Raw genomic sequence first — 20,910 nt, 5'->3', positions numbered from 1 at the left:
TTTTTTTTTTTTTTTTTTTTTTTTTTTTTTTTTTTTTTTTTTGTACTATTGGTTTCTTGTGTGATTGGCATCTTAGATTGGAAAAGTTAGGGTTTCACTATATTGTACTTTGTTATTTAATTCTAAATTCAATAATAAATTCCTCATTTATAATGAGGCATCTTATTACATTTCCGTCTCGCCGTAAATCAAATTAATCCTCATGGGGAGCATAGTTTTGCTTCTGGTTTGTAATTTTTTTTTACTTATTAATGTGATTATTGCTGATTTTTTTGAATAATACATCCGTAGGCAGTTCAAACTTTGTGATGGCAACTGAAACCAAAACGGCGACTGAGGAAGTTAAGATTGACCTCTTTGAAGATGATGATGAGTTCGAAGAGTTTGAGATTAATGAAGGTACAGCTTGAAATCCTCTCCTTATTTATGGCTGGCCGATGTGCAATTACTTGTTTGATGTTCCAGCCAAAAGAATGGGAATGCAATAAGGGTTTGCGTAGTCCTGTTACCGACTTGCCAATAACTGATAACTGCTATAGGAATAATAGCATTCTCTAATTTGGATCAGCACACCCTAAATATTTCTTGTTCATCTATAACCAATATTTTATATCATTTCCATCTGATACAATTAGAATCGTAATGAGCTGGAGTTGTAATACTATACAATTACACTAATAATAATCATCAATAAAAAGAACTTTTAGTAAGAGAGAAAAAAAATGGTCAGAATTACATGCCTTTTGGCTTTAGTGGAATATCCTTTCCATGTCCGAGGTTAACATTCTACTGTTAGGATCCGGGAAGTCCATGGGAAGCCTTTATCTGCATTAAAATTTTTCTGGTATTTGGGATGATACACACAAATTGAGAAGTTTTTATTTATTACTGTGTGCTCAAGAATACTAGGAGTTTTAGTTGTATATTAGAAAATTGAAGGGATGATCTTGGTGGGATGGTTGGCAAAATCCTTTTGCAGTTCAACCATTTTGAATTTCTGTAAATCAATTGGTGGATGTGCATTGACCTTGATCTGCCTTCAAGGGAAAGTAGAAGTTTTTGTTAAGTAGGCCCCCACTTTTGCAGGTGGGAGTGAAGAAGTATGCTCTGCTGCTTCATTTGAATCCTCCCATGAGCAATGCAACAGTGCTTTGAGGAAGGAGATTAGAGTCCTGTGGTTTTCTGTTGATATGTTTACACTCTAGCTGATATCTTGTCTCTTCTGTCAGAATCTGAATTTTTGTATGTCTTGAGCTCTTGAAGTGAGTATTAGCACGCTAACATGAATGGATTATTTCCTTAGCATCTTTGCCACTTAAAGATGAAACTGTTAGAGAGAGAGAGAGATGGTGGGGGGCACATGTTTTCTTTTTATTGTTTCTGGCAGTTAGTTTCTGAGTGATCATAGATATGGGAGAACGCCATGACACGCTATGATATCTGTATAGTTGTTCTTTATGGGATTGATAGACATTTTTTATGAATGATCATATGAACTGCAGAATGGGAAGTCAAAGAAGAAGGGAAGGAAATTACACAGCAGTGGGAAGACGACTGGGATGACGATGATGTCAATGACGACTTCTCCTTGCAGCTTCGGAGAGAATTGGAGAGCAACACCGAGAAGAAATGAGAAGATTTTTTTGTTGTCTTGTATGTTTCTTATCTTCTAAGATCTTATGTTAACTAGGTCTTTTGACCCCAAGGTGGGATTACGACGTCTTCTATCCTTGTAAATCATGGTATTATGAACATGCTTAGAAGCCTAAAACACTGTTACCTTTTCAGATCAGATAATTGGAAAATCGTCGAAACCTTTGGCACCGAAGAAAACAGTGTGTTCTTTTGTCGCTGTTGTCGTCGTCGTTGTCGTCACGGACCATGAATCCATCGAGATTATCAACATTGTGAGTAATAGATGTCCGAAATGTTGTTGGAATGTCAAAAATGTTTGAAAGAGTTGGTAGTTGTTGGAATGTTGACAAATTGCCCGACTAGTCACTAGAGTAGGAGGAAGTTGGGTGATTACAAAAAAATGATATTCCTTCATATTTTTACCAAGTTGTGTAAATTTCAGTCTTTATTTGCATACCTTCATAGTATAAAAAAATTCTATCTTTCCCCACTTCGTCTTCTTCTTAGGCCCTCCTCTTTCCCAAATTCTGTACAGTAACCATTTCCAAGCCACTTACTGACGGCGGCGCTTCCTCTGAACTTCAACTTCCTCCCGGCCACCTCTCCCGGCGGCATAATACTTACCGGCTGTCACTCGTCAGCTGTAGAACACCCACCCTCTCTCTCAATAAAGTCAATTAATTTCACCTCCTGTCTGCAGAAACCAAGGCAATTTTTGGAAGAGCAGCAGAAGTTCTGCAAATGGGGCAAATGGGTGTCTTCAAAAGCCAAGAATCGACGCAACGAACATGGAAGATATGGCTGCAATTGGGCAGCAATCTGCATGTTTCCCATTTTGAAACTCTCCAAACAAACCACACATTCCAAATCACTCTGTTTTCACCCATTTTTGTATTCATAACAAGGAAGCTTCTCCAAATCTAAATCATTACCATTATTACTTCTCCTAACCCCTTCCCCTTCTTCGCTGAACACTTCCACAGCCATTTCACAGCTCTACTTTTTTCGCAGCTTTCGAGCTCCTGCACGATACGCTTGAAAAGTCTGGTGTTGCTTGCTCCTCTTTCGGTGTTGCTTGCTCCTCTTTTTGAATTGGAAAGAAATTGAGTGAAAACCTGACCTTTAGCAAAGGCAGAAGTCTTTCTTAGTGCAATATCTGAAACTGCCCTTATGTGCGAACACTTGGCTACTAAAGTTGCGAGATTGCCAAATCTAAATCTTACCATTATTACTTCTCCAAACCCCTTTCCCTTCTATTGTCAAAGCTCTTCCCACAATAACCGTACATAAATCCAGTTTAAAATAACTGTACATAAATCTACCTATTTACATGTGGTCGGTACATAAATCCAGTTTAAAATAATAAATCCACCTTACTTACATGTTATCGGCGAGCTTTTAAAAATGGTATCAGAGATGCGGACAATGTTTTCTAGCAGTAAACTTGAGCTGTTATCAATAGTAATGCTGGCCTCTTACCCTAAACCCAAAAATAAAATTTTTCTAAAAAAAATATAAAAGAAATTTAAAGAGTTATTTGATATTGATTGATTTTTGAAAAAGTGTTTAATTAAACCATTTAAATCTAAACCATATCCAAATACTAAAAAAAATTTAAAATTAGAAACTAAATATCAATTTAATCCATAAAATCCGATTGAAAATGGTTAAGATGCCAAAAACTGACTTAGTCTTGAGTCAATCATAATCACTCACAAACTTCATAATAGCTCATAACCCATTCAAATTCAACCACCCAAATTTATCCTTTTTCTTCACTCTCTTCCCACACAATTCATATATAAACCCCACAAACACCATCACTTTGAAGCAATTCTGTTCCTCAAACAAAACCCACCAAATAAAAGAGAAAAAAACCCATCAAAGTTACAAAAAGTTGCATCTTTTCCTTCCTTGTTCATGTGATTCCTTCACTGTTCTATGTAACACTCTCATAACTGGTAAGCAGAAGAACCATAAATAATAAACACAACTTGCTTTGTTTTTCGTCACAATGGTGAGTACAGCCGCAGCAAGAACTGTCATTGGCATTATAGGTAACAACTCTATTCAAAATTCATCAATCCATATGAAATTATAGCACCAACTTGATCGCTCTGTTTATTTTATGTATTTTCTCAGGAAATGTCATATCTTTTGGGTTATTTATGTCACCAATGTAAGCTTCTAATCTCTCTTTATTTCTCAAAAGTTGCATTTTTTCATTGCTAAATCTTGATATCAACCAAAACCCTGCAGCCCCACTTTCACTCAGATTGTGAAGCGCAAGGCCGTGGAGGATTTCAAGCCTGACCCTTACTTGGCCACAATCCTCAACTGCGCCATGTGGGTGTTCTATGGAATGCCCTTCGTTCATCCCGACAGCATCCTCGTCGTTACCATCAACGGGATCGGTTTCTTCATCGAGCTCGCCTACGTTTCCATCTTCTTTATTTACTCTCCATGGATCAAGAGAGTAAGTCGAGACAGATTTCTTATTGTTTCTCTTTTCGTCCCGGTTTCGAAATCGAACTAACTTGTTTTCTTGAAAATTTTTAGAGGAAGATGTTGATCGTTCTTCTCATCGAATCGATCTTCTTCGCCACTGTCGTCCTGATTACGCTTCTCGTTTTCCACACCACCATAAGTAGAAGTTACTTTGTTGGTATTTTATGCATTATCTTCAACATTGGCATGTATACTTCTCCGTTGACCGTCATGGTACCTCTCCGTTCATCGTCGTTCGTTATGTTACAATTATATTACAACGAACATCTTAATTATACGTTCGATTTGATTGCGTGTTTCGTTTCAGCGACTTGTGATCAAAACGAAGAGTGTTAAGTACATGCCGTTTACTCTCTCTCTCGCGAACTTCTGTAATGGTATCGTATGGGCCATTTACGCTCTTCTTAAGTTCGATCCGAACGTCTTGGTAAGCCTCGAACCTGTCGACATGGTATCAGATCAAGACGTTGGTATTATGAACTTTTTTGTTTCTTTTTGCAGATTCCAAACAGTTTGGGAGCTCTTTCTGGGTTGATCCAGTTGATTCTGTATGCAACTTATTACAGAACAACAAATTGGGACAATGATGACACGTCGAGTACGAGGAGGGCGGAGGTTCAAATGTCAGATGTGTAGTTTTGGAGGTGGAAGAGGTCAGAGGTTCGAATGACTGTGTAGTTTGGGAGGTGGATAGATTTTTGGGCATCGACATGTCGTCTGCAGACTCCTTACTTCCTTTCTGGAGCTTGGTTGAAGGCTCAGCTAAATAACTTGGTGTTATCTAATTCATTGCATTCATTCTTTTTGTTGCTGTGTACTTCAAATTCTTTCCCATATTCTTTATTGGATATTCATTTCAGCTTCAACTTCAATTTTGCTCTATGGTCTTTTGCATTTTATACATTGTCCTAGCTCGGGTGTAGGACATGACCCTCGTGACTCGGGTGTTGGGGGGTGGGAGTGACCTCATAACACTCGGGTGTCGTATGGAAAATTTTCGAAAAGCTAATCATAGTTCTACTCTCCATCGAAACAATAGGGCCGTTACGCTCGTTATTAAACTTGTTGAAGAGATGAAATATAACCAGGTATATCTTTTTGATCAGAGGTTGAATCGATCATCAGAAGAAATTAAGCAAAAAATTAGGATACATTCTGGAAAAATAAAACTTCCATCTAAGAGAAGCAAATGGGGTGGGAGTGAACTCAGAACTCATAACACTCCGGTGTCGGGGGTGGGAGTGAACTCAGAACTCATAACACTCCGGTGTCGGGGGTGGGAGTGAACTCAGAACTCATAACACTCCGGTGTCGGGGGTGGGAGTGAACTCAGAACTCATAGTGACTCGGGTGTCGTGGGAGTGAAGTCATAGTGACTTGAAATGCAGATGTTTGAACTATAAATTTGTTAATTTGAAAAAATATCTTAGCAGCCGACAGTTCTTAAAAAGGGAGGATTTTTGTGGTTAATTTATTTAATTTGTAAGGATTTTTATGTTCCTAATGCGGTGGAATTGACCATTGATCTTCTGATTTTCAAACATCTAACGAAAATGAAAGATAAGGCTGAGAATGAACAAACCTCCATCGACGATTTTCGACCAACACGCCGTCGCCGCCGGCTAAAATGTACGCATCGTCCTCCGTTTCCATTGCAGCCCTTACCTGCCCACGCTTGCTTCAGCCTCCATTGAAGCCTGTCGCGTCCTCTCAAGCATCTTTCAACCGCCGCCATCTGATTACCACTCTGGTCTCTGTCTCTACCCCTTCTTTCATCGATTTCTCTCTGCCATGTTCTTCTGATTTTGTTGCTCTTCCTATTGCTGAAGCTCGCGGTCTGTTCCAGATGCCCCCTGTTCGTCTCGTCAATCGGTAACTTCACTAACCCAGATTTTTTCTTCGTTTTATTTCGCATTTGGAGGACGATAAAGGGGTTTTGTTTCTAATGTTAATTCGGGTTTGAGAAGGTACTTTCTGGTGAGGGCAGGGGAATCAGAATTCGATAGCTTTGGTATAATTAACACAAACCCAGTTGCAAAAACATCAGTTGATAGCGGATTGTCTGAGGTAGGGAAGAAGCAAACTGTTAAAGCGGCTTTCAAATTGAAAGAAATGGGGGCTTGTGACAATGGCTGCTGGATTTGGCCCTCTATTACGCAGAGAGCTTATCAAGCAGCTGAGATTATTGCATCAGTTAATGGTGTGAATCGAAGGTATTCAATGCTCTTTGTCTTGAATGTTCAAGTTCTTGCCGCCATGGAATCAGATGTTTTTGTTGGTTTCAGTTATATAGTTCCTGAATATAGTTTTCTTGATGCCCGTGGGCTTGGAGCTTATGAAGGCAAGAGATTGGAGTCTGTTTCAGAAGTATGATTGTTTGAAAGCAATGATTTGCTTGAAGTTTCTGTCCAGAGACAGTGAATTGTTTGATTGTTCTTATGAATTGTGTTTGAAAACAACAGGTATATGCTTCAGATACCATCTCTTCACGGATCAAACCTCCTCCAATTGATGATGGAACCCCGAACGAGAGCGTATCTGATGTGTTCGTTCGTGTAACGCAACTGATGTCGATTCTCGAAACGCAGTACTCTGGTGATACTATCATCATTGTGTCGCCAGATTCTGATAATTTGACAGTTCTTCAAGCTGGTTTAATCGGCCTTGACTTGCGAAGGTAGCTGCACATCTGAAATGTTGCTCTCATAAGCATCATCTTGCCATTGTGTTATTTGAATCATTGACAAGTTAAGCTTCTTTTGTTCTTGAATTCAGGCACCATGATCTTTCCTTTGCGCCCGGGGAGGTTCGCTTTGTTGATATAAGTAGTATCCCTTCCTATAAGCAACCAGCTTCAGCTGTTTATAAATGTTTAAACCCTCCTAATTGTAACTGACATAGCTTTCTTGTATATATTACATCCCTTGAAATGCAGTTGTTCATTGTCATCTCCTTGAAGTTTCTCTTCGATGGTTATTTTTACACACTTTAGGGGCCTAATGTGACATAGGGGTTACATTCCGTATGAAACTTAAGAGTATACCGCTTCTACGAATAGTTCTTAATGTTGCATCTCTTTCGAGACTAGGGCCATTACAGATGGTACAAGAGCCAGACACTGGGCTACGTGGTCACGAGGCAGTGTGTCAACGAGGGCACTGGACCTTGAAAGACAACGAACCATTTTTATAAAGGGTGTGCTTGGGCCGATACAATTTTACCTAAATTGATTCTCACTAATGCGCTCACTAATTTTATAAAAACAATGTGCAAGATTTCTATAAACGTGCATCGAATATATTAAAAAATGTTGAGAAGTGGTAGGTAGATGGTGGAGAAATAGGTTTATTTTGAGACATTAAGGTTAAAAATCATAGAAATAATTCCTTTGGTGCATCACTGTCAATTATTTTTTGGTTGTGCTATAATATCTCACACTCACACCGCACCTGTCCTCTAAATAACTAGCATTCATTGCCCTCTTCAGGTCAAGCTGGACCACTGCTGACTGATTTTGATAGCTAAGTTTGCATGCATCATTTTATTTCTTTACTCTTCCTTTTCATTACTACTCATATGGATCATTATTCAATTTGATCCTAAGATATCATTAGTTCAAGTGGTATAGATTTCAGTGTTCTTGTGATTTCTTCTTCTCATAATCCCATTGGTGAGAGGAAAAGTTGTTGTTTGTGACCCCACACCCAACACGAGATTTGTTCAAATTTTGGGTTTAACTAAGATTTCCAAACCAAAACCAAAAATGGTGAGAGGAAAAGTTGTTTAATTTGAAATTACTTTCTTTTTAAAGAAAAGTTGCATACTTACTTTAATGGGTAGAGATTTGAATTTGCAGGGTTGTGGTTACAATTATGCTCTGAAATGGCAGTCATTACGCTTTACAGTTGTACAAGCAACGCTGCAGAGATATCAGATAACTGCTCTGCGTGCTCACCCCCATAGCCCAACGCCATCCCTCTCTATGCTTCTTCTTCCCCTTCTTCAATTCCTTCTCCTTTTCCATCTCTCTGTTCTTCAATCATTCAACCCCACAAACAATTTCTGCCCAAAACCACTTCTTCTTTGATTTCCCTTTCCCTTGTGCTTCTTCAATCCTTTTCCTTCCCTCCCATGGCGACCCTTTAGCCATTGTCGGCAGCTCCACCTCCGAGTGTTCTTGGGTGTTCTTGTTTAGTTCTTGGGTGTTCTTGTTGAGTTCTTGGGCATGGCCATTCGAGGAGTCGATTTCAAATGGTAAATCTCTTCCCTTCTTTACCCATATCGATGGTTTTTAACTTGCTTCAGTATTTCCGGATTTTTCAGGTACGATGGGTTCTTCTTGTCAATGCTTGCTACTAGTATGTATCCTTTGTCACTCTCTATCAGATCATGACATTGTAAGAGTGCGATTGTGACAATATTGTTTACTCAAATGATTACACACCAGGAATAGACCCATTTTATGTCTTGTTTTTCTTTAACTCTTTTGCTTGTTAGAATCATTGTGAGTATCAATTGGAGAAGGTACAATACCTGTAGATATCCTTTGCACATATGGATCGTGGTATGTGTCTTAACACATATATATTCATGATTTCTTGCTTGCTTCTGGTGGCTATGCATTACACAACACTTTCTTCATTCAGGTTGATTATACCTCTGTGTTTGCTTTTCGCCTTCTGCTGTTCATAGATAATGCACTTTCAGCTGGAATGGGATTGTAAGACCTTCTCTTCTTATACTCACTACTTCTGGGGAAGCTCCTAAGTTCCTCAGATTCATAAGGGGTGTCTTGTTCTTACTGTTGAATTTAAATTTCGTTAGAGATTTCGGATGGCAGCAGCGATATGCTCGATTCTGTGGACGAGTTGTGGTTCTTTCTATTCTATCTCTATTGCTGTACCCCTTTCTATGTGCGTGGACTGTAATTGGGACTCTCTGGTTTAGAGATGCTAAAGATTGTGTAAGCTATATTGTTCCTTAACATTGCCTAAATCATGTGTTTACAAGCTTTGATTATTTAGTTCGTGTTGTTCATGCGTGCAGCTGCCTGAAGAAGGACAGAAATGGGGCTTCCTCATTTGGTTGCTATTCAGCTACTGTGCCCTCCTTTGCGTTGCCTGCTTGTCAATTGGAAAGGTTTATCAGTTTCTGTCTACTTCTCCGTTCTTTTATTTGATACTAACCGGTTTTCTTGTCGCTTCTTAAACCGTTTTATGCAGTGGTTAGCGCGTCGACAAGCTCACTTGTTCCGTGCGCAACAAGGCATACCGGTATCGGAATATGGGGTAAGCTTGGAACTGTTTGTTATTATAACCCTTTTACTCTTGAGTATCTGTTTAGAATCATCAAACATTGGATTGATTAGCATTGTTCTGCATACTAGGTACTGGTTGATATGATTAGAGTTCCTGATTGGGCATTTGAAGCTGCAGGATTGGAAACACGAGGCATTGGCCAAGATGCTACTGGGTACCATCCCGGGTTGTTCTTAACCTCGGCTCAGGTAAACGTCTGAAGCTTAAATCGATGTGTATAGAAACTTTCTGCCCTTGGCTATGGATCTGTTGTAATAACGTGTATTTGAGTCATGCCACTTGTCTATCAGTGTTTATAATCGTTATCTTGTGAATAGTATGTTAAGGGGATTATGCACGAGTAAAGTGGGAGGAAATCTGTGCTCTTATTGTAACAACCTATGCTCACTGCTAACATATATTGTCTTTTTTGGGTTTTCCCTTTCGAGCTTCCCCTCAAGGTTTTTAAAATGCGTCTGTTAGGGAAAGGTTTCCACACCCTTATAAAGAATGTTTCGTTCTCCTCTCCAATCAATGTGGGATCTCACAGTCCATCCCCCTTCGGGACCCAACGTCCTTCTAGCACACCGCCTCGTATCCACCCCCTTTCAAGACTCAGTCTCCTCGTTGGCACATTGTCTGGTGTTTGGCTCTGAGGCCATTTGTAACAGCTCAAGCCCAGTAGCAGATATTGTTCTTTTTGGAATTTCTCTTTTAGGCTTCCCCTCAAGTTTTTTAGAACACCTTTACTAGGGAGAGGTTTCCACACCCTTATAAAGAATGCTTCGTTTTCCTCCCCATCTGATGTAGGATCTCACAGTCCACTCCCTTCAGGGCCCAGCGTTCTCGTTGGCACTCGTTCCCCTCTCCAATCCATGTGGGATCTCACGATTATGAACCAGTGGTTTAATAGTGGTGGGCATGGAGTTCTTAGAAACGGGCTATTTATGTGCAGAGGGAAGCTGTGGAAGCTCTCATCCAGGACCTTCCAAAGTTCAGGCTAAAGGCTGTGCCAACAGATTGCAGTGAATGCCCCATTTGCCTTGAAGAGTTCCGTGTAGGGAATGAGGTAAACTCTCTGCTTCATATTTCATCATTCATCTTTAAAATGTTCACATACCCTCTTCACATTCATTTTCTCCTTTATGCAGGTTCGTGGTATGCCATGTGCTCACAATTTCCACGTCGAATGTATCGACGAGTGGCTTCGTCTGAACGTTAAATGTCCTCGATGTCGCTCCTCCGTCTTCCCAAATCTCGACCTCAGCGCTCTATCAAACCTACATTCAGACACAGAACAAACATCTGCCATTGCTTTCGTAACAAGCCAACCTTCAAGTCTGTCAAGATCGGCTCCGAGCCACCACGCATCTCATACCGAAAACACAGCAGGCCTCTATACCGACACGACCTTAGATGCCATGGAGAACGGAAGCTCACCCATTTTGAACCATCTTAACCAGAATTGCTCAGCCCCCTAAAACTTTCTCCCCTCATTCACCACTGATAAACCAAATTCACTGACATCTACACCTAAAAACCAGGCCATGGAGGAACAAGAGTCCACGTGGGCTTCCTCCATTAGCCCATGTTCATGCCTCCTGGATCCTACAGATTCCTCACTACTTGACAAATATTATATATATATATATTCTTCTTTCAATGTGAAAAATATGTGACATTAATCATAAACATTAAAGCTTATTAAAAATTATGATATAATATTTCTAAGCATAGGTTAAAATAAAATATTTTATTCTCATAATCTCATTAAATAATTATATGATTTAATCTCATGCATGTGCATAATCTTATTAAACATCATATTGTATTTATTTTATCATATGTTTCTAATTAAATAAACGGATGAAGATTGGTTTGTTGGTTAATACAAATCAAATTATTTTGATAATGTAGGGTGGGAGTTAAATAAATAAATAAATTATTATTTATAGAGATAATGATTGAACCTTAAAATTATTGAGATCCTAAACTCTTTTTTAAAAGCATTATTTTATTATGCTGTCAACTTTGGGATGTCAATCTAATCCTTGATTTTATATGTATTAATTAAATACTCTTAACAATAAAGGACTGATCATATCCATAAAATAAAATAAAAAATCAATTATTTTTCTCTTTCCAATATTAATTACAACTCAATATCTCTATTATTCAAAAAATATTAAATTAATTTGATTTATAAATTATTTTAAATAATATAGTTTTGGAATATAATATTACCGTGTAAGTAGAATTTAAATTAATTAATGTTTATGTATACTAAAGCTTTGAACTTCCCTTTTTTAATTAATTTTTTTTAATATTTCAATAATTAATAATAGAGGTTTTTTAAAAAAAATTAAAATTTCATGTATTTTAAAATATAGAAATTTATTAAACTTTTAATTAACTAAATAAAATTAAAATGAGAGGACAAAGGAAAAAAGATTCCACTATAATGTACGGACAACTATTTTGGAACAGTCAGAAAACAAAACACCGTCCTTTCTTTCTACGGGAAGCGTGGGACCCACCTTTTATAGGTCCAATTTTAACTCTTTTTTTTTCTTTTTTTAATTCTAATTCAATTTAATTTGAAATATTATATTTTTTAAATAAAAGCTCTAAACTCAAATTGAAATATTTTTAAAAAAATTTATTTTTAATAAATTATGGATAATACTGAGAGTAAAAAAATAATTGAGATAAGAATCTAAATAAGAATCTTAACAGAATTTATGTTTTTAATAATTAATAATTTAATAAAAATTATACTCCTTTCAAACATAATGATATTAAATAAAAATGTGAAGTAATTTATATTATTTAAAATTATTAGATTTACTGAAGACAGAGATTTAAGGGACCCAGGGCAACTTTTTTGGAGGTGGTGATTAATAAATAAACAAACAAATAAATAATAATAAAATAATGATGGGGGATAATAACACGTATCGATTACGGTAAATAGGTTGTAAATCTAGAGAGAGAAACACGTGCGAAGGGAGGAGAGAGAAAGGCCGTATACGGAAGAGGACCATACGGCTTTGTCCGACAAGCCCACGGATCCTTCCCTGTGATGTGGGCTCCACACCCGAACCCTTACCCGCCCTCGTCTTCTTCTTCTTCTTCGTCGTCGTCCTCGTCGTTTTCTTCTGGTTCTGTTCCTTTACCTAACCCTTTCTCTTTTTTTTACCCCCGTCTCCCATTTTCTGTTCTTCCCATGATTTTTTGTGCTTATGGGGTGAGGGGGAGGGGCAAAATGGAAAAAAAGAAGAAGGTAAGGGGTGAAAAGGGGGAAGATGAAAAGGGTTGGGTTCATAATCAAAGAGGACCCGGGGTGTCCCCTAAGATGAGGATCTTTACACGTTATGAATGTAAAGGGGCATAACCCAAAGGCCATTGGTATTAGCTTTGGCTTTGCCACAACACAGAGACAAGACGTACAGACAGACAGAGAGAAACCCGCCAGCTCTTCCTCATATGCTTTCACTGCATCACCAGAAACAACAACTACATCTCAACCGACCCCCTTTTTTTTTTTTTTCCCCCCCTTCCTCCTTCCCCTTTACCTCTAAACTTCCCATCTTCTTCTTTTTTTCCATTTCTCTCTGTTTCACCTCCCAATTTGGTGTTCTTGAGTTTGAAAGAAATGACCCTTTTGTTGTTTTCTTCCGCTGTGTTGTAGATTTAGATGATTATATGTATATGGGTGTGTCTAATTTCAACGAAATCTGGTTCTGTCTGTATCTGATGTGTGAGTTTGAAGGGAGTTTTCCTTTTGTTTTGCTGGGATGACTTTCTTTGTCTTGTTTCTTTCTTGCATGAGCATTGGAAAGGGAAAATGTAGTTAGTTTCTGTTTTTTTTCAGCTATAGATCCATTGATTTACACAAATTTCGACTCGATTTAGAGTGTACATTGATGAGATTGAGGATATTGATGAAATTTGGGGACACCCCATGAGGAATTTGAGCTGGTTCAAGCCAATTTCCATCAATGGGAAGCCTGGGAGGAGGCTTTCCCTTGGAGAGTACGAGCGGGCTGTGTCGTGGTCTAAGTACTTGGTGTCTTCAGGAGCAGAGATAAAGGGAGAGGGAGAAGAGGAATGGAGTGCAGACATGTCTCAGTTGTTCATTGGCTTCAAACTTGCTACTGGAAGGCACAGCAGGATTTACAGAGGCGTTTATAAGCAAAGGGATGTTGCAATTAAGCTGATAAGCCAGCCTGAGGAGGATGAAAACTTGGCTAACTTTCTTGAAAATCAGTTCATTTCAGAGGTGGCATTGCTGTTTCGATTGAGACATCCCAATATCATCACTGTATGTTTCATTACTTGATACCCATTTCTTGTGGGTCTGTGTTTCTTTTGTTGTCTGATGCACTGAATTTGGGTTCTGATAACTTCATTTGTTCTATAAATTTTGATGCAATGCCTTAGCTTTTAGCATCTCATCACTGATGAGATTTTGATGCAATGGCTTCTGTTTATGTTCATTTCTTAGGACTTTTATGTAATTTTGATTCTTGATTGAATAAGATTGATCTCCTTGTGCTGTTTGTGACCTGCATATTACAAAGAACACTTGATGAGATTTCTTTTACTGGAAACAGTTCATTGCAGCTTGCAAGAAACCTCCAGTTTTTTGCATAATCACCGAGTATATGGCGGGGGGCTCGTTAAGAAAGTATCTGCATCAACAGGAGCCACATTCGGTTCCGCTGAACTTGGTTCTGAAACTAGCACTCGAGATCTCGCGCGGGATGCAGTATCTTCATTCTCAGGGAATACTCCACAGAGATCTCAAATCAGAAAACCTTTTACTTGGTGAAGATATGTGCATTAAGGTAGCCGATTTCGGTATCTCATGCTTGGAATCTCAATGCGGAAGCACAAAGGGATTCACCGGAACATATCGATGGATGGCACCGGAAATGATCAAAGAAAAACACCATACTAAGAAAGTTGATGTTTATAGCTTTGGCATTGTCTTGTGGGAGCTCTTAACTGCATTGACACCATTTGATAACATGACTCCTGAACAGGCAGCATTTGCAGTCTGCCAGAAGGTAACAATCACTTCTCTAGTTTTAGCTCCGTTGATACCTATTTTGTTCGTGTTGATATCTATTTTGTTCGTGTTGATATCTATTTCGTTCGTGTTGATATCTATTTCGTTCGTGTGTTCTGTAACTGATTTGGATCATGTCTGTGCTCTACAGAATGCAAGACCACCTCTGCCTTCAGCTTGCCCGGAAGCGTTTCGTCATCTGATCAAGAGATGCTGGTCGAAAAATCCCAACAAGCGACCGCATTTCGACGAGATTGTTTCGATTTTGGAAGCTTATATGGAGTCTTACAATGAAGATCCAGAGTTTTTCTGTCATTACGTCCCTTCATCTAGAAATACTCCATTACAGTGCTTACCAAAATGTATTACAGAACAATTGTGTGCTTCGTTGAAGCCTAGGAATTCATCATCTTGAATCTTGTATGATTGTCAAGTACAGCTCCTTGTTGAAATTCTTAGGGTTTTAATTAAATCAAGTTTTATGGATTTTTGTGTTTTAAAAGAATTGTTTTTTTTTATGGTTTATTAAAATTAAAAAGAAAACCGCTAACAAATTGACAGTTTGGCCGAGTGGTCTAAGGCGCCAGATTTAGGCTCTGGTCCGAAAGGGCGCGGGTTCAAATCCCACAGCTGTCATCATGTTTTTACTTTTTTTTTTAATGGGCCTTGAAATTAATGAGGCTCGGCCCAATATCGTGGTGGTGGGCCCATGAAGATTTGGCGGGGAACACTGGAAGTAATTTAGCGAGGGATTTGCGGTGTTCGAAATTCTTATCTCTCTGTTTATTTGCTTGAATCCTTAATTCCGTCGGTTCTGCCATCTGCGTCTGTGATTATCGGAGGTGGAGCTCTTCCGATGACGGCCGAGAATGTGCGGAATTCAGGTCGGCAGATCTCTTGCATTTTTATAAGATTGATTTTCTTTTTCTTTCTTGGTGTTGTGATTGTCTATTGAAGCATCTAGTTTCTACTGTTCTTTGTTATTAGTGGAGGAATTTTATGGCAATGGCAGCGACTCTCCTGCCAATCTTAGAAAATCTCTTATTGAGCAAAATGGCCTTACGAAGGAAGAGATAGATTAAGCGATTAGGGTTTATTCTATCATTTCATATATGCTTGATTGTTTCATCCAAATCTTCGTGTGCCATGGATTGCGATTTAAGTAGCTTCAACTCAAACTTTACAGCCTTCAGCTTCTGCACCCACTGCGCCTTTGAACTGCCGTCGATTTCAGGTGCTGGAGTGGCTTTAATAATTAAGGCACCTGTCCAGTATAAATTCCTGTTGAAGTTGGAGATTCTAGGGATTCTCTTTTATTTTCATTGAACTTCATGTCATAGAGCAATATTTATGTGTGCAGTGAAATCCTCTGCCGTGCCTCATCCTTCTGCGTTCATAGAGGAGGTAACTGACCTTCCAAAAGAAAATCATATTTCTGTAAGTAGATAACGCCTCTCAACTGTAAGCTGCTTATATTTGTTCGTGTGCTTTCTATGGCAGTGTTTTGATGCTTTTGTGTGTGCCGATCTGAAAACCTTAGATTTCTGAATTTGAGTACGGGCAGAGGAGAGATACCTTCAAATAGTAGTTCTCATGCAGGATTCATTGCCCAACTCAAATCAGCAGAATATCAAAGGAATCCCTCCACCCCTAGAAGAATACAAGTATGTCCTTTGGCAACTTGCATATCCATCTCCTGAATTGATGGCCTATCCTGGGGTAGCAATATATCAAAATATATAACCAGGCAATTAGGGGCCATGGGTTTCTCCTTGGCTACCACTTCTTCTCTCGGTACCTTCTGTTGTGGAAATCTTTCCCTAACAGACGCATTTTAAAACCGTGAAGTTGACAGCGATATGTAAGGAGCTAAAGTAGACAATATCTACTAATGGTGGGCTTGAGTTGTTACAAATGGTATTATAGCCAGATACCAAGCGGCGTGTCAGTGATGACTCTAGCCCCCAAGGGGGGTGAATTGTGAGATCCCACGTTAGTTGGAGAGTAGAACGAAATATTCTTTGAAGAGTGTGGAAATCTCCTCCTAATAGATGCGTTTTAAAACCGTGAGGCTGACGACGGTACGCAATGGGTCAAAGTAGACAACATCTGCTAATAGTGGCCTCGAGATGTTACAAAAACATTTAATAGTGGCCTCGAGGTGTTACAAAACATTGACCATCAATCAAAGCAAGCCCAAATACTGTAAGTATAATTCTACAGCATTGTAAGTATCAGAGTGTCTATTGACAGAACACTCTTTAAGAGCTGCTCATATATTTTAGGTAATGGGTCTGTACGTGAATTGACATGTTTGTTAATATGCATTCCAAACAACGTGGGACAGCTACATTTTTCTCACATGGATACTTGACATCTTAAATATACAGGGGTCGTCTTAGTCTTATTCTAAATAAGCCAAACTATGTGTTTATTTTTTCCCCTTGTTGGCCAGGTGAGGCTGGAGTGGGGAAAGGGCTTGCTTCTGCACATGGGTGGGTTTGGATATTTATTTGAGAAGATCTGGAATACCCAAAGGACAGAATCAGACAAAAAACTTTTTTTAACTTTTAGTACAGATATTGGAGCATACACTGGGCTGTTATATTGTGGCGGAAGACGGCGGCGCCCACAGCTTTGGCTGCCGGCGCCAGCCATTGTTTGATTGGACTCCCTTTTCTGGCTGCTAGCAATTGCAAAGCTCACCGTTCTGTAATTTTCAAGGGAATCCTCTCTTCTTCTTTAACGTCCCATTTTCCAAAGTCGGGATTCGCTTTTGCTGTTGGATTATTGTGTTTGTCTTTATTAATGATTGTGATTACCGCTCCTAATCTTGGCGATAAGAACATAATTGTGATTGCCTTTCTTTTTCTTTTTTAATTTATACTCGAACAAAATATATCTTTTGTTCGACACTTCAATCACTTTTGACTACACACCTTCTAGACTCACAATTTTCCAGACTCACAATTCTATATTCGATATTTGAGGATTTTTTTGACATAGCTAAATTTAGTGCATGACTCTAATATTATGAATCACGACTCTCCACAATTCGTATAATATTTGTCACAATTCGTATAATATTTGTCCACTTTAAACATAATCGCAAGAAGGGAGATAGTATTTCTCTCTTATAAATTCATGATTTTCTACTAAATTAACGAACGTTGGATTCACTCTTAATAATCCTCAATATTTTAAGGAGATTTAGAGCACTCTAAAAAGTATGAATTAGGAGTAAAATGTAAGTTGCTTTATAAAAGAACATTATCAAAGAATATTATTAGACATGTCTACTTTTTTTTAATAAAAAATAAATTTCTAAAATAAATAAATAAAAAACATGTCTACTTTTTTTAATAAAAAATAAATTTCTAAAATAAATAAATAAAAACTCTTGCGGTACAAAGAAAGTCCAATATTTTCAATTTTAAACTCAATAACTCAATAAACCAACTAATAAACCTCTTTAATATACTCAATATTAACCCTAAATTTTTTACTTAGTATGAGAGAACATTTTTCATAAAACTTAGTTCTAAGAATAACATTTTTTATAAAATTTGTAAGGATTGAACTCGGCTCAAGAATGTGTTCAAGAAATAAGTTATTTTGAGTAAAACACTAAAGTTCAAAATTTAGAAAATATGTCAAGTTGACATAGAAACACGATCAAGATATTCTCATACTAGAGTCACTACTATGGACAATAGCATCTTAGTACAATAGCATCCTCGATGACCATCGGTAGCAACCACTACCATCCGCTACCAACAACAACCATCATCATTCACCGCCGACAACCACTAACAGTAACCGATTATAGTGTTTTACTTAATAACTTGGCCATTACAATTCATAGGAGCATTTTCACTCAGAATCTAAACATTAAACTTAAAAATGAAGTTTGTAGAGGGAGAAAACACAATTAAAAAGAAAGAAAGACAGAAGGAAGATTATGCTTGTAATAAAGCAATACAAACGACCCCCCCACGGTGGGTGGATGTTTGGTTAACCAAGAAAGAAGATAAGGAATCAAAGGAAACCAAGAAATTAAAAAAAGGGGACAAATTGTAAAGTTGAAGGAAATGCTTTCAGATATAATAACAATAATAAATAATAATAATAAAAAGTTGCCAATGAAATTATGGGCCTACATCTCATTTTCTCTGCGCTTTCATGTGGTGCGCCAATTTTGCCTCTCTCTACTCATCAATACTCAGATCCTACAAACCAATCTTCAGTAATTTTCAATTAATCTACACAATATTTTGTCACATTTCTTCAAGCGTTTGAATCAAGAACAAAGGTCAAAATTAAATAGTTCATATTCAGAGATATATATATGTATTGAAAATTATGAAAATAAATGTACAACATTATGACTCAGTACAACCAATCACACATAAGATTTTGCCTATTTCTACTTGGTAAAGATTGTTTAACAAATTAATTATTCGAAATTAAGGATCATTTTTCGCACACCGACACCCTAAATACTTGTTAATTAATTTCTTTTTCCAGATTACGTTTTAATCTCTTCTTCCCCCAAATCAAATATTATTTCAAACCCTAATATTGTTCAGAATTGATGTGAGTTTTTGGTCATACCATTGACATTCTTCAATAAATCCGCCCTTTCTTGTCCGTACGCAATCGATTGTCTCTTCCTATCCGCTTCCTTCGACTGATTCTTTACGTGTTGTCCTTCGTCAGAGGCCGCAGGAGTGATATTGGCAGCCGTTGCCGCCGCCGCGGCTGCGACTCTGCTAGATTTTACTTTTCCGGCGGTCTTTTCGTCTATCTTTTCCTTTGAGACCTCGGCGATTTTCTCAACTCTCTTGCTTGGTGTTAAAAACACGAAGGTGTCCTTTCCGTCACTGTTGCTTCTGTATAGAAGGTCTCGGAGTTTCCATCTCTTCGACGAGCCCATAGAATTGCTCTTTTTGCATCTTTCGAGCGATTCTTTCGGCGACCAGACGCAGAACGTTCCAGGAAGGACTCCGTCAAGCTCGTCGGCCTCAGACGACGAGCACGAATTCGTCTCGCGCTCTTCGCTCATCAGTTTTCCCAGCGATGGACGATGAACTCTCTTCGGCTTCGGTTTTTTCAAATTTCCGTCGTCGTCCTCGCCGTCAACATTGCGATTCTTGTCTAGAATCGAACTGCTCAACAGGAGATTCGTGTTGATAACCGGATAAATCGGTCTAATCTGACCGTTGTAGAAGATATCCTCGGCCGAGATCGTTACCGCCTGTGGCTCCGTAGGAGCGACAGAAAATTCGAACTCATCGTCTCCGATTTCATCTACAACAGACTCCGTTCCACCATTACCGTCGTGTATAGGTGCTAGATTGAATTCTTCCGGTTCAGTTCCGTGTTGGAAGGAAGACGCGGCGTCATTTTTCCAGTCGAAAATATCGGTATCAGAATCAGATTCTTTCCGGAATTCCTCAACAACCCGGGCGGCGATTTCTGCAAATCTTCCGGAAGAGTAGCTGCTGAAGCTAGGAGAGAGGGAAAGAAGCAAGGAACCTTCACCGCCTTGCATCATTGAAGCCGCTGAGATTCTTGAATTTCCACTAATTGTCTGCAACCGTAACTTCCATTCTTTTGACAGAGAAGAAGAAGAAGACGATAGAAGAAACGAGAGAGAAAAAGGAAATGACCAAAATGTAATGGCTGCAGATAGTCGAGAATGATATAATGAGCGGTCCTTTGGGAATTTTATTTTCCCAATAATATTTTTCACTTTTTCAGTTTTCTTCCGACAAATACGCGCCACTAAAACGGAGCGTTCCACAATTTCCACCTCTTTTATAAATAAATAATAATAATAATTAATATTTTTCCCAAATTAATAAAATTAATATTGTATCATCTAAAATGCATAACGAGGGCTTCTAAATTCTTGACCTCGGATACACGTCAAGCGTGTCATCAATACACGTGGACGATTGATGGAGTTCGTTTGTGTTGGTATGGTTCTGTAGATATTTTGTACGGTTGGATTTATATTTAAATGAACAAAGATTATATATAAAATAAATAATGGATTTCTTTCTTTTTTTTTCTTTTTTAAAAAATAGATTAACAATTATGTGTTCTCTCTTAATTATTTTCAGTAAATGGCGTAAACTTTTAAAAAATATCTATTAGATTATTTAATTTGAAATTTTTGTCGACCGCTCTGCCACTAAGTTATTAAGGAGCAATAGTAAATTCGGTTTTAGAAAATTCAATTCTCGTTCTCAATCCACGATTAATATAAGTTCGAGGTTTTCTTTGTAGCTCTCATCTCTCTTTCAACAATACGCATCTCGCAAACTAGTCTACAACTAGCAAAAAAAAAAAAAAAAAAAAAAAAAAAAAAAAAAAAAAAAAAAAAAAAAA

At 38.1% G+C, this 20,910-nt stretch overlaps 7 protein-coding genes and 1 non-coding gene across 10 annotated transcripts in view; 7 read left to right on the top strand and 1 right to left on the bottom strand.

The window, feature by feature from the left end:
- LOC111431292 (protein DELETION OF SUV3 SUPPRESSOR 1(I)-like) overlaps positions 1-1,833 on the top strand; it is a 2,885-nt gene extending 1,052 nt beyond the window's left edge. Inside the window, exons 2-3 of one of the 2 annotated variants that reach the window (XM_023067877.1) lie at positions 273-399; positions 1,503-1,833. In XM_023067877.1, coding sequence (XP_022923645.1) covers positions 309-399; positions 1,503-1,633 — 222 coding nt within the window. In that variant the 5' untranslated portion in view covers positions 273-308 and the 3' untranslated portion in view covers positions 1,634-1,833. Of the gene's footprint in view, positions 1-267; positions 400-1,502 lie in introns of both variants that reach the window. The other variant, XM_023067878.1, reaches the window with a different exon arrangement.
- Positions 1,834-3,626: 1,793 nt separating this feature from the next.
- Positions 3,627-4,994, top strand: LOC111431658 (bidirectional sugar transporter SWEET5). The gene is made up of 6 exons (XM_023068361.1): positions 3,627-3,692; positions 3,778-3,814; positions 3,895-4,111; positions 4,195-4,356; positions 4,451-4,570; positions 4,645-4,994. The coding sequence occupies exons 1-6, from the start codon at positions 3,650-3,652 to the stop codon at positions 4,777-4,779; spliced, it is 714 nt and encodes a 237-aa protein (XP_022924129.1). The 5' UTR covers positions 3,627-3,649; the 3' UTR covers positions 4,780-4,994.
- A 639-nt stretch (positions 4,995-5,633) lies between these two features.
- On the top strand, positions 5,634-7,192 carry LOC111431574. Its single transcript, XM_023068257.1, has 6 exons — positions 5,634-6,015; positions 6,111-6,356; positions 6,429-6,510; positions 6,606-6,820; positions 6,919-7,061; positions 7,103-7,192. The coding sequence occupies exons 1-5, from the start codon at positions 5,771-5,773 to the stop codon at positions 7,037-7,039; spliced, it is 909 nt and encodes a 302-aa protein (XP_022924025.1). The 5' UTR covers positions 5,634-5,770; the 3' UTR covers positions 7,040-7,061; positions 7,103-7,192.
- Positions 7,193-8,004: 812 nt separating this feature from the next.
- Positions 8,005-11,066, top strand: LOC111431740 (E3 ubiquitin-protein ligase SIS3-like). Its single transcript, XM_023068461.1, has 11 exons — positions 8,005-8,314; positions 8,346-8,397; positions 8,467-8,505; positions 8,641-8,707; positions 8,790-8,863; positions 8,968-9,106; positions 9,190-9,282; positions 9,366-9,431; positions 9,530-9,649; positions 10,396-10,509; positions 10,592-11,066. The coding sequence occupies exons 2-11, from the start codon at positions 8,369-8,371 to the stop codon at positions 10,919-10,921; spliced, it is 1,071 nt and encodes a 356-aa protein (XP_022924229.1). The 5' UTR covers positions 8,005-8,314; positions 8,346-8,368; the 3' UTR covers positions 10,922-11,066.
- Positions 11,067-12,745: 1,679 nt separating this feature from the next.
- LOC111431741 (serine/threonine-protein kinase HT1-like) lies at positions 12,746-15,000 on the top strand. Its single transcript, XM_023068462.1, has 3 exons — positions 12,746-13,764; positions 14,057-14,512; positions 14,666-15,000. Exons 1-3 carry the CDS (start codon positions 13,405-13,407, stop codon positions 14,927-14,929), a joined length of 1,080 nt encoding a protein of 359 aa, XP_022924230.1. The 5' UTR covers positions 12,746-13,404; the 3' UTR covers positions 14,930-15,000.
- Positions 15,001-15,070: 70 nt separating this feature from the next.
- TRNAL-UAG lies at positions 15,071-15,150 on the top strand. Its single transcript has one exon. It is a non-coding gene; the product is annotated as a tRNA-Leu (tRNA).
- A 155-nt stretch (positions 15,151-15,305) lies between these two features.
- On the top strand, positions 15,306-17,394 carry LOC111431352. Its single transcript, XM_023067965.1, has 4 exons — positions 15,306-15,398; positions 15,701-15,748; positions 15,875-15,951; positions 16,970-17,394. Exons 1-4 carry the CDS (start codon positions 15,371-15,373, stop codon positions 17,177-17,179), a joined length of 363 nt encoding a protein of 120 aa, XP_022923733.1. The 5' UTR covers positions 15,306-15,370; the 3' UTR covers positions 17,180-17,394.
- Positions 17,395-18,596: 1,202 nt separating this feature from the next.
- Positions 18,597-20,311, bottom strand: LOC111431736. Of its 2 annotated transcripts, none has more exons than XM_023068456.1 (2): positions 19,129-20,311; positions 18,597-18,755 (listed from the first exon to the last, which is right to left on the bottom strand). In XM_023068456.1, the coding sequence occupies exons 1-2, from the start codon at positions 20,069-20,071 to the stop codon at positions 18,730-18,732; spliced, it is 969 nt and encodes a 322-aa protein (XP_022924224.1). In that variant the 5' UTR covers positions 20,072-20,311; the 3' UTR covers positions 18,597-18,729. The 2 variants fall into 2 exon arrangements, with proteins under 2 accessions (XP_022924224.1, XP_022924225.1); XM_023068457.1 differs by having other exon boundaries at positions 18,597-18,743.
- Positions 20,312-20,910: the final 599 nt, after the last annotated feature.

The sequence above is a fragment of the Cucurbita moschata genome, unplaced genomic scaffold, assembly GCF_002738365.1.
Source record: "Cucurbita moschata cultivar Rifu unplaced genomic scaffold, Cmos_1.0 Cmo_Scf00036, whole genome shotgun sequence".
Taxonomy (NCBI): Eukaryota; Viridiplantae; Streptophyta; class Magnoliopsida; order Cucurbitales; family Cucurbitaceae; genus Cucurbita; species Cucurbita moschata.
The sequence above is the reverse complement of the archived record's forward strand: the minus strand, read 5'-3'. Positions and strand labels throughout refer to the sequence as shown.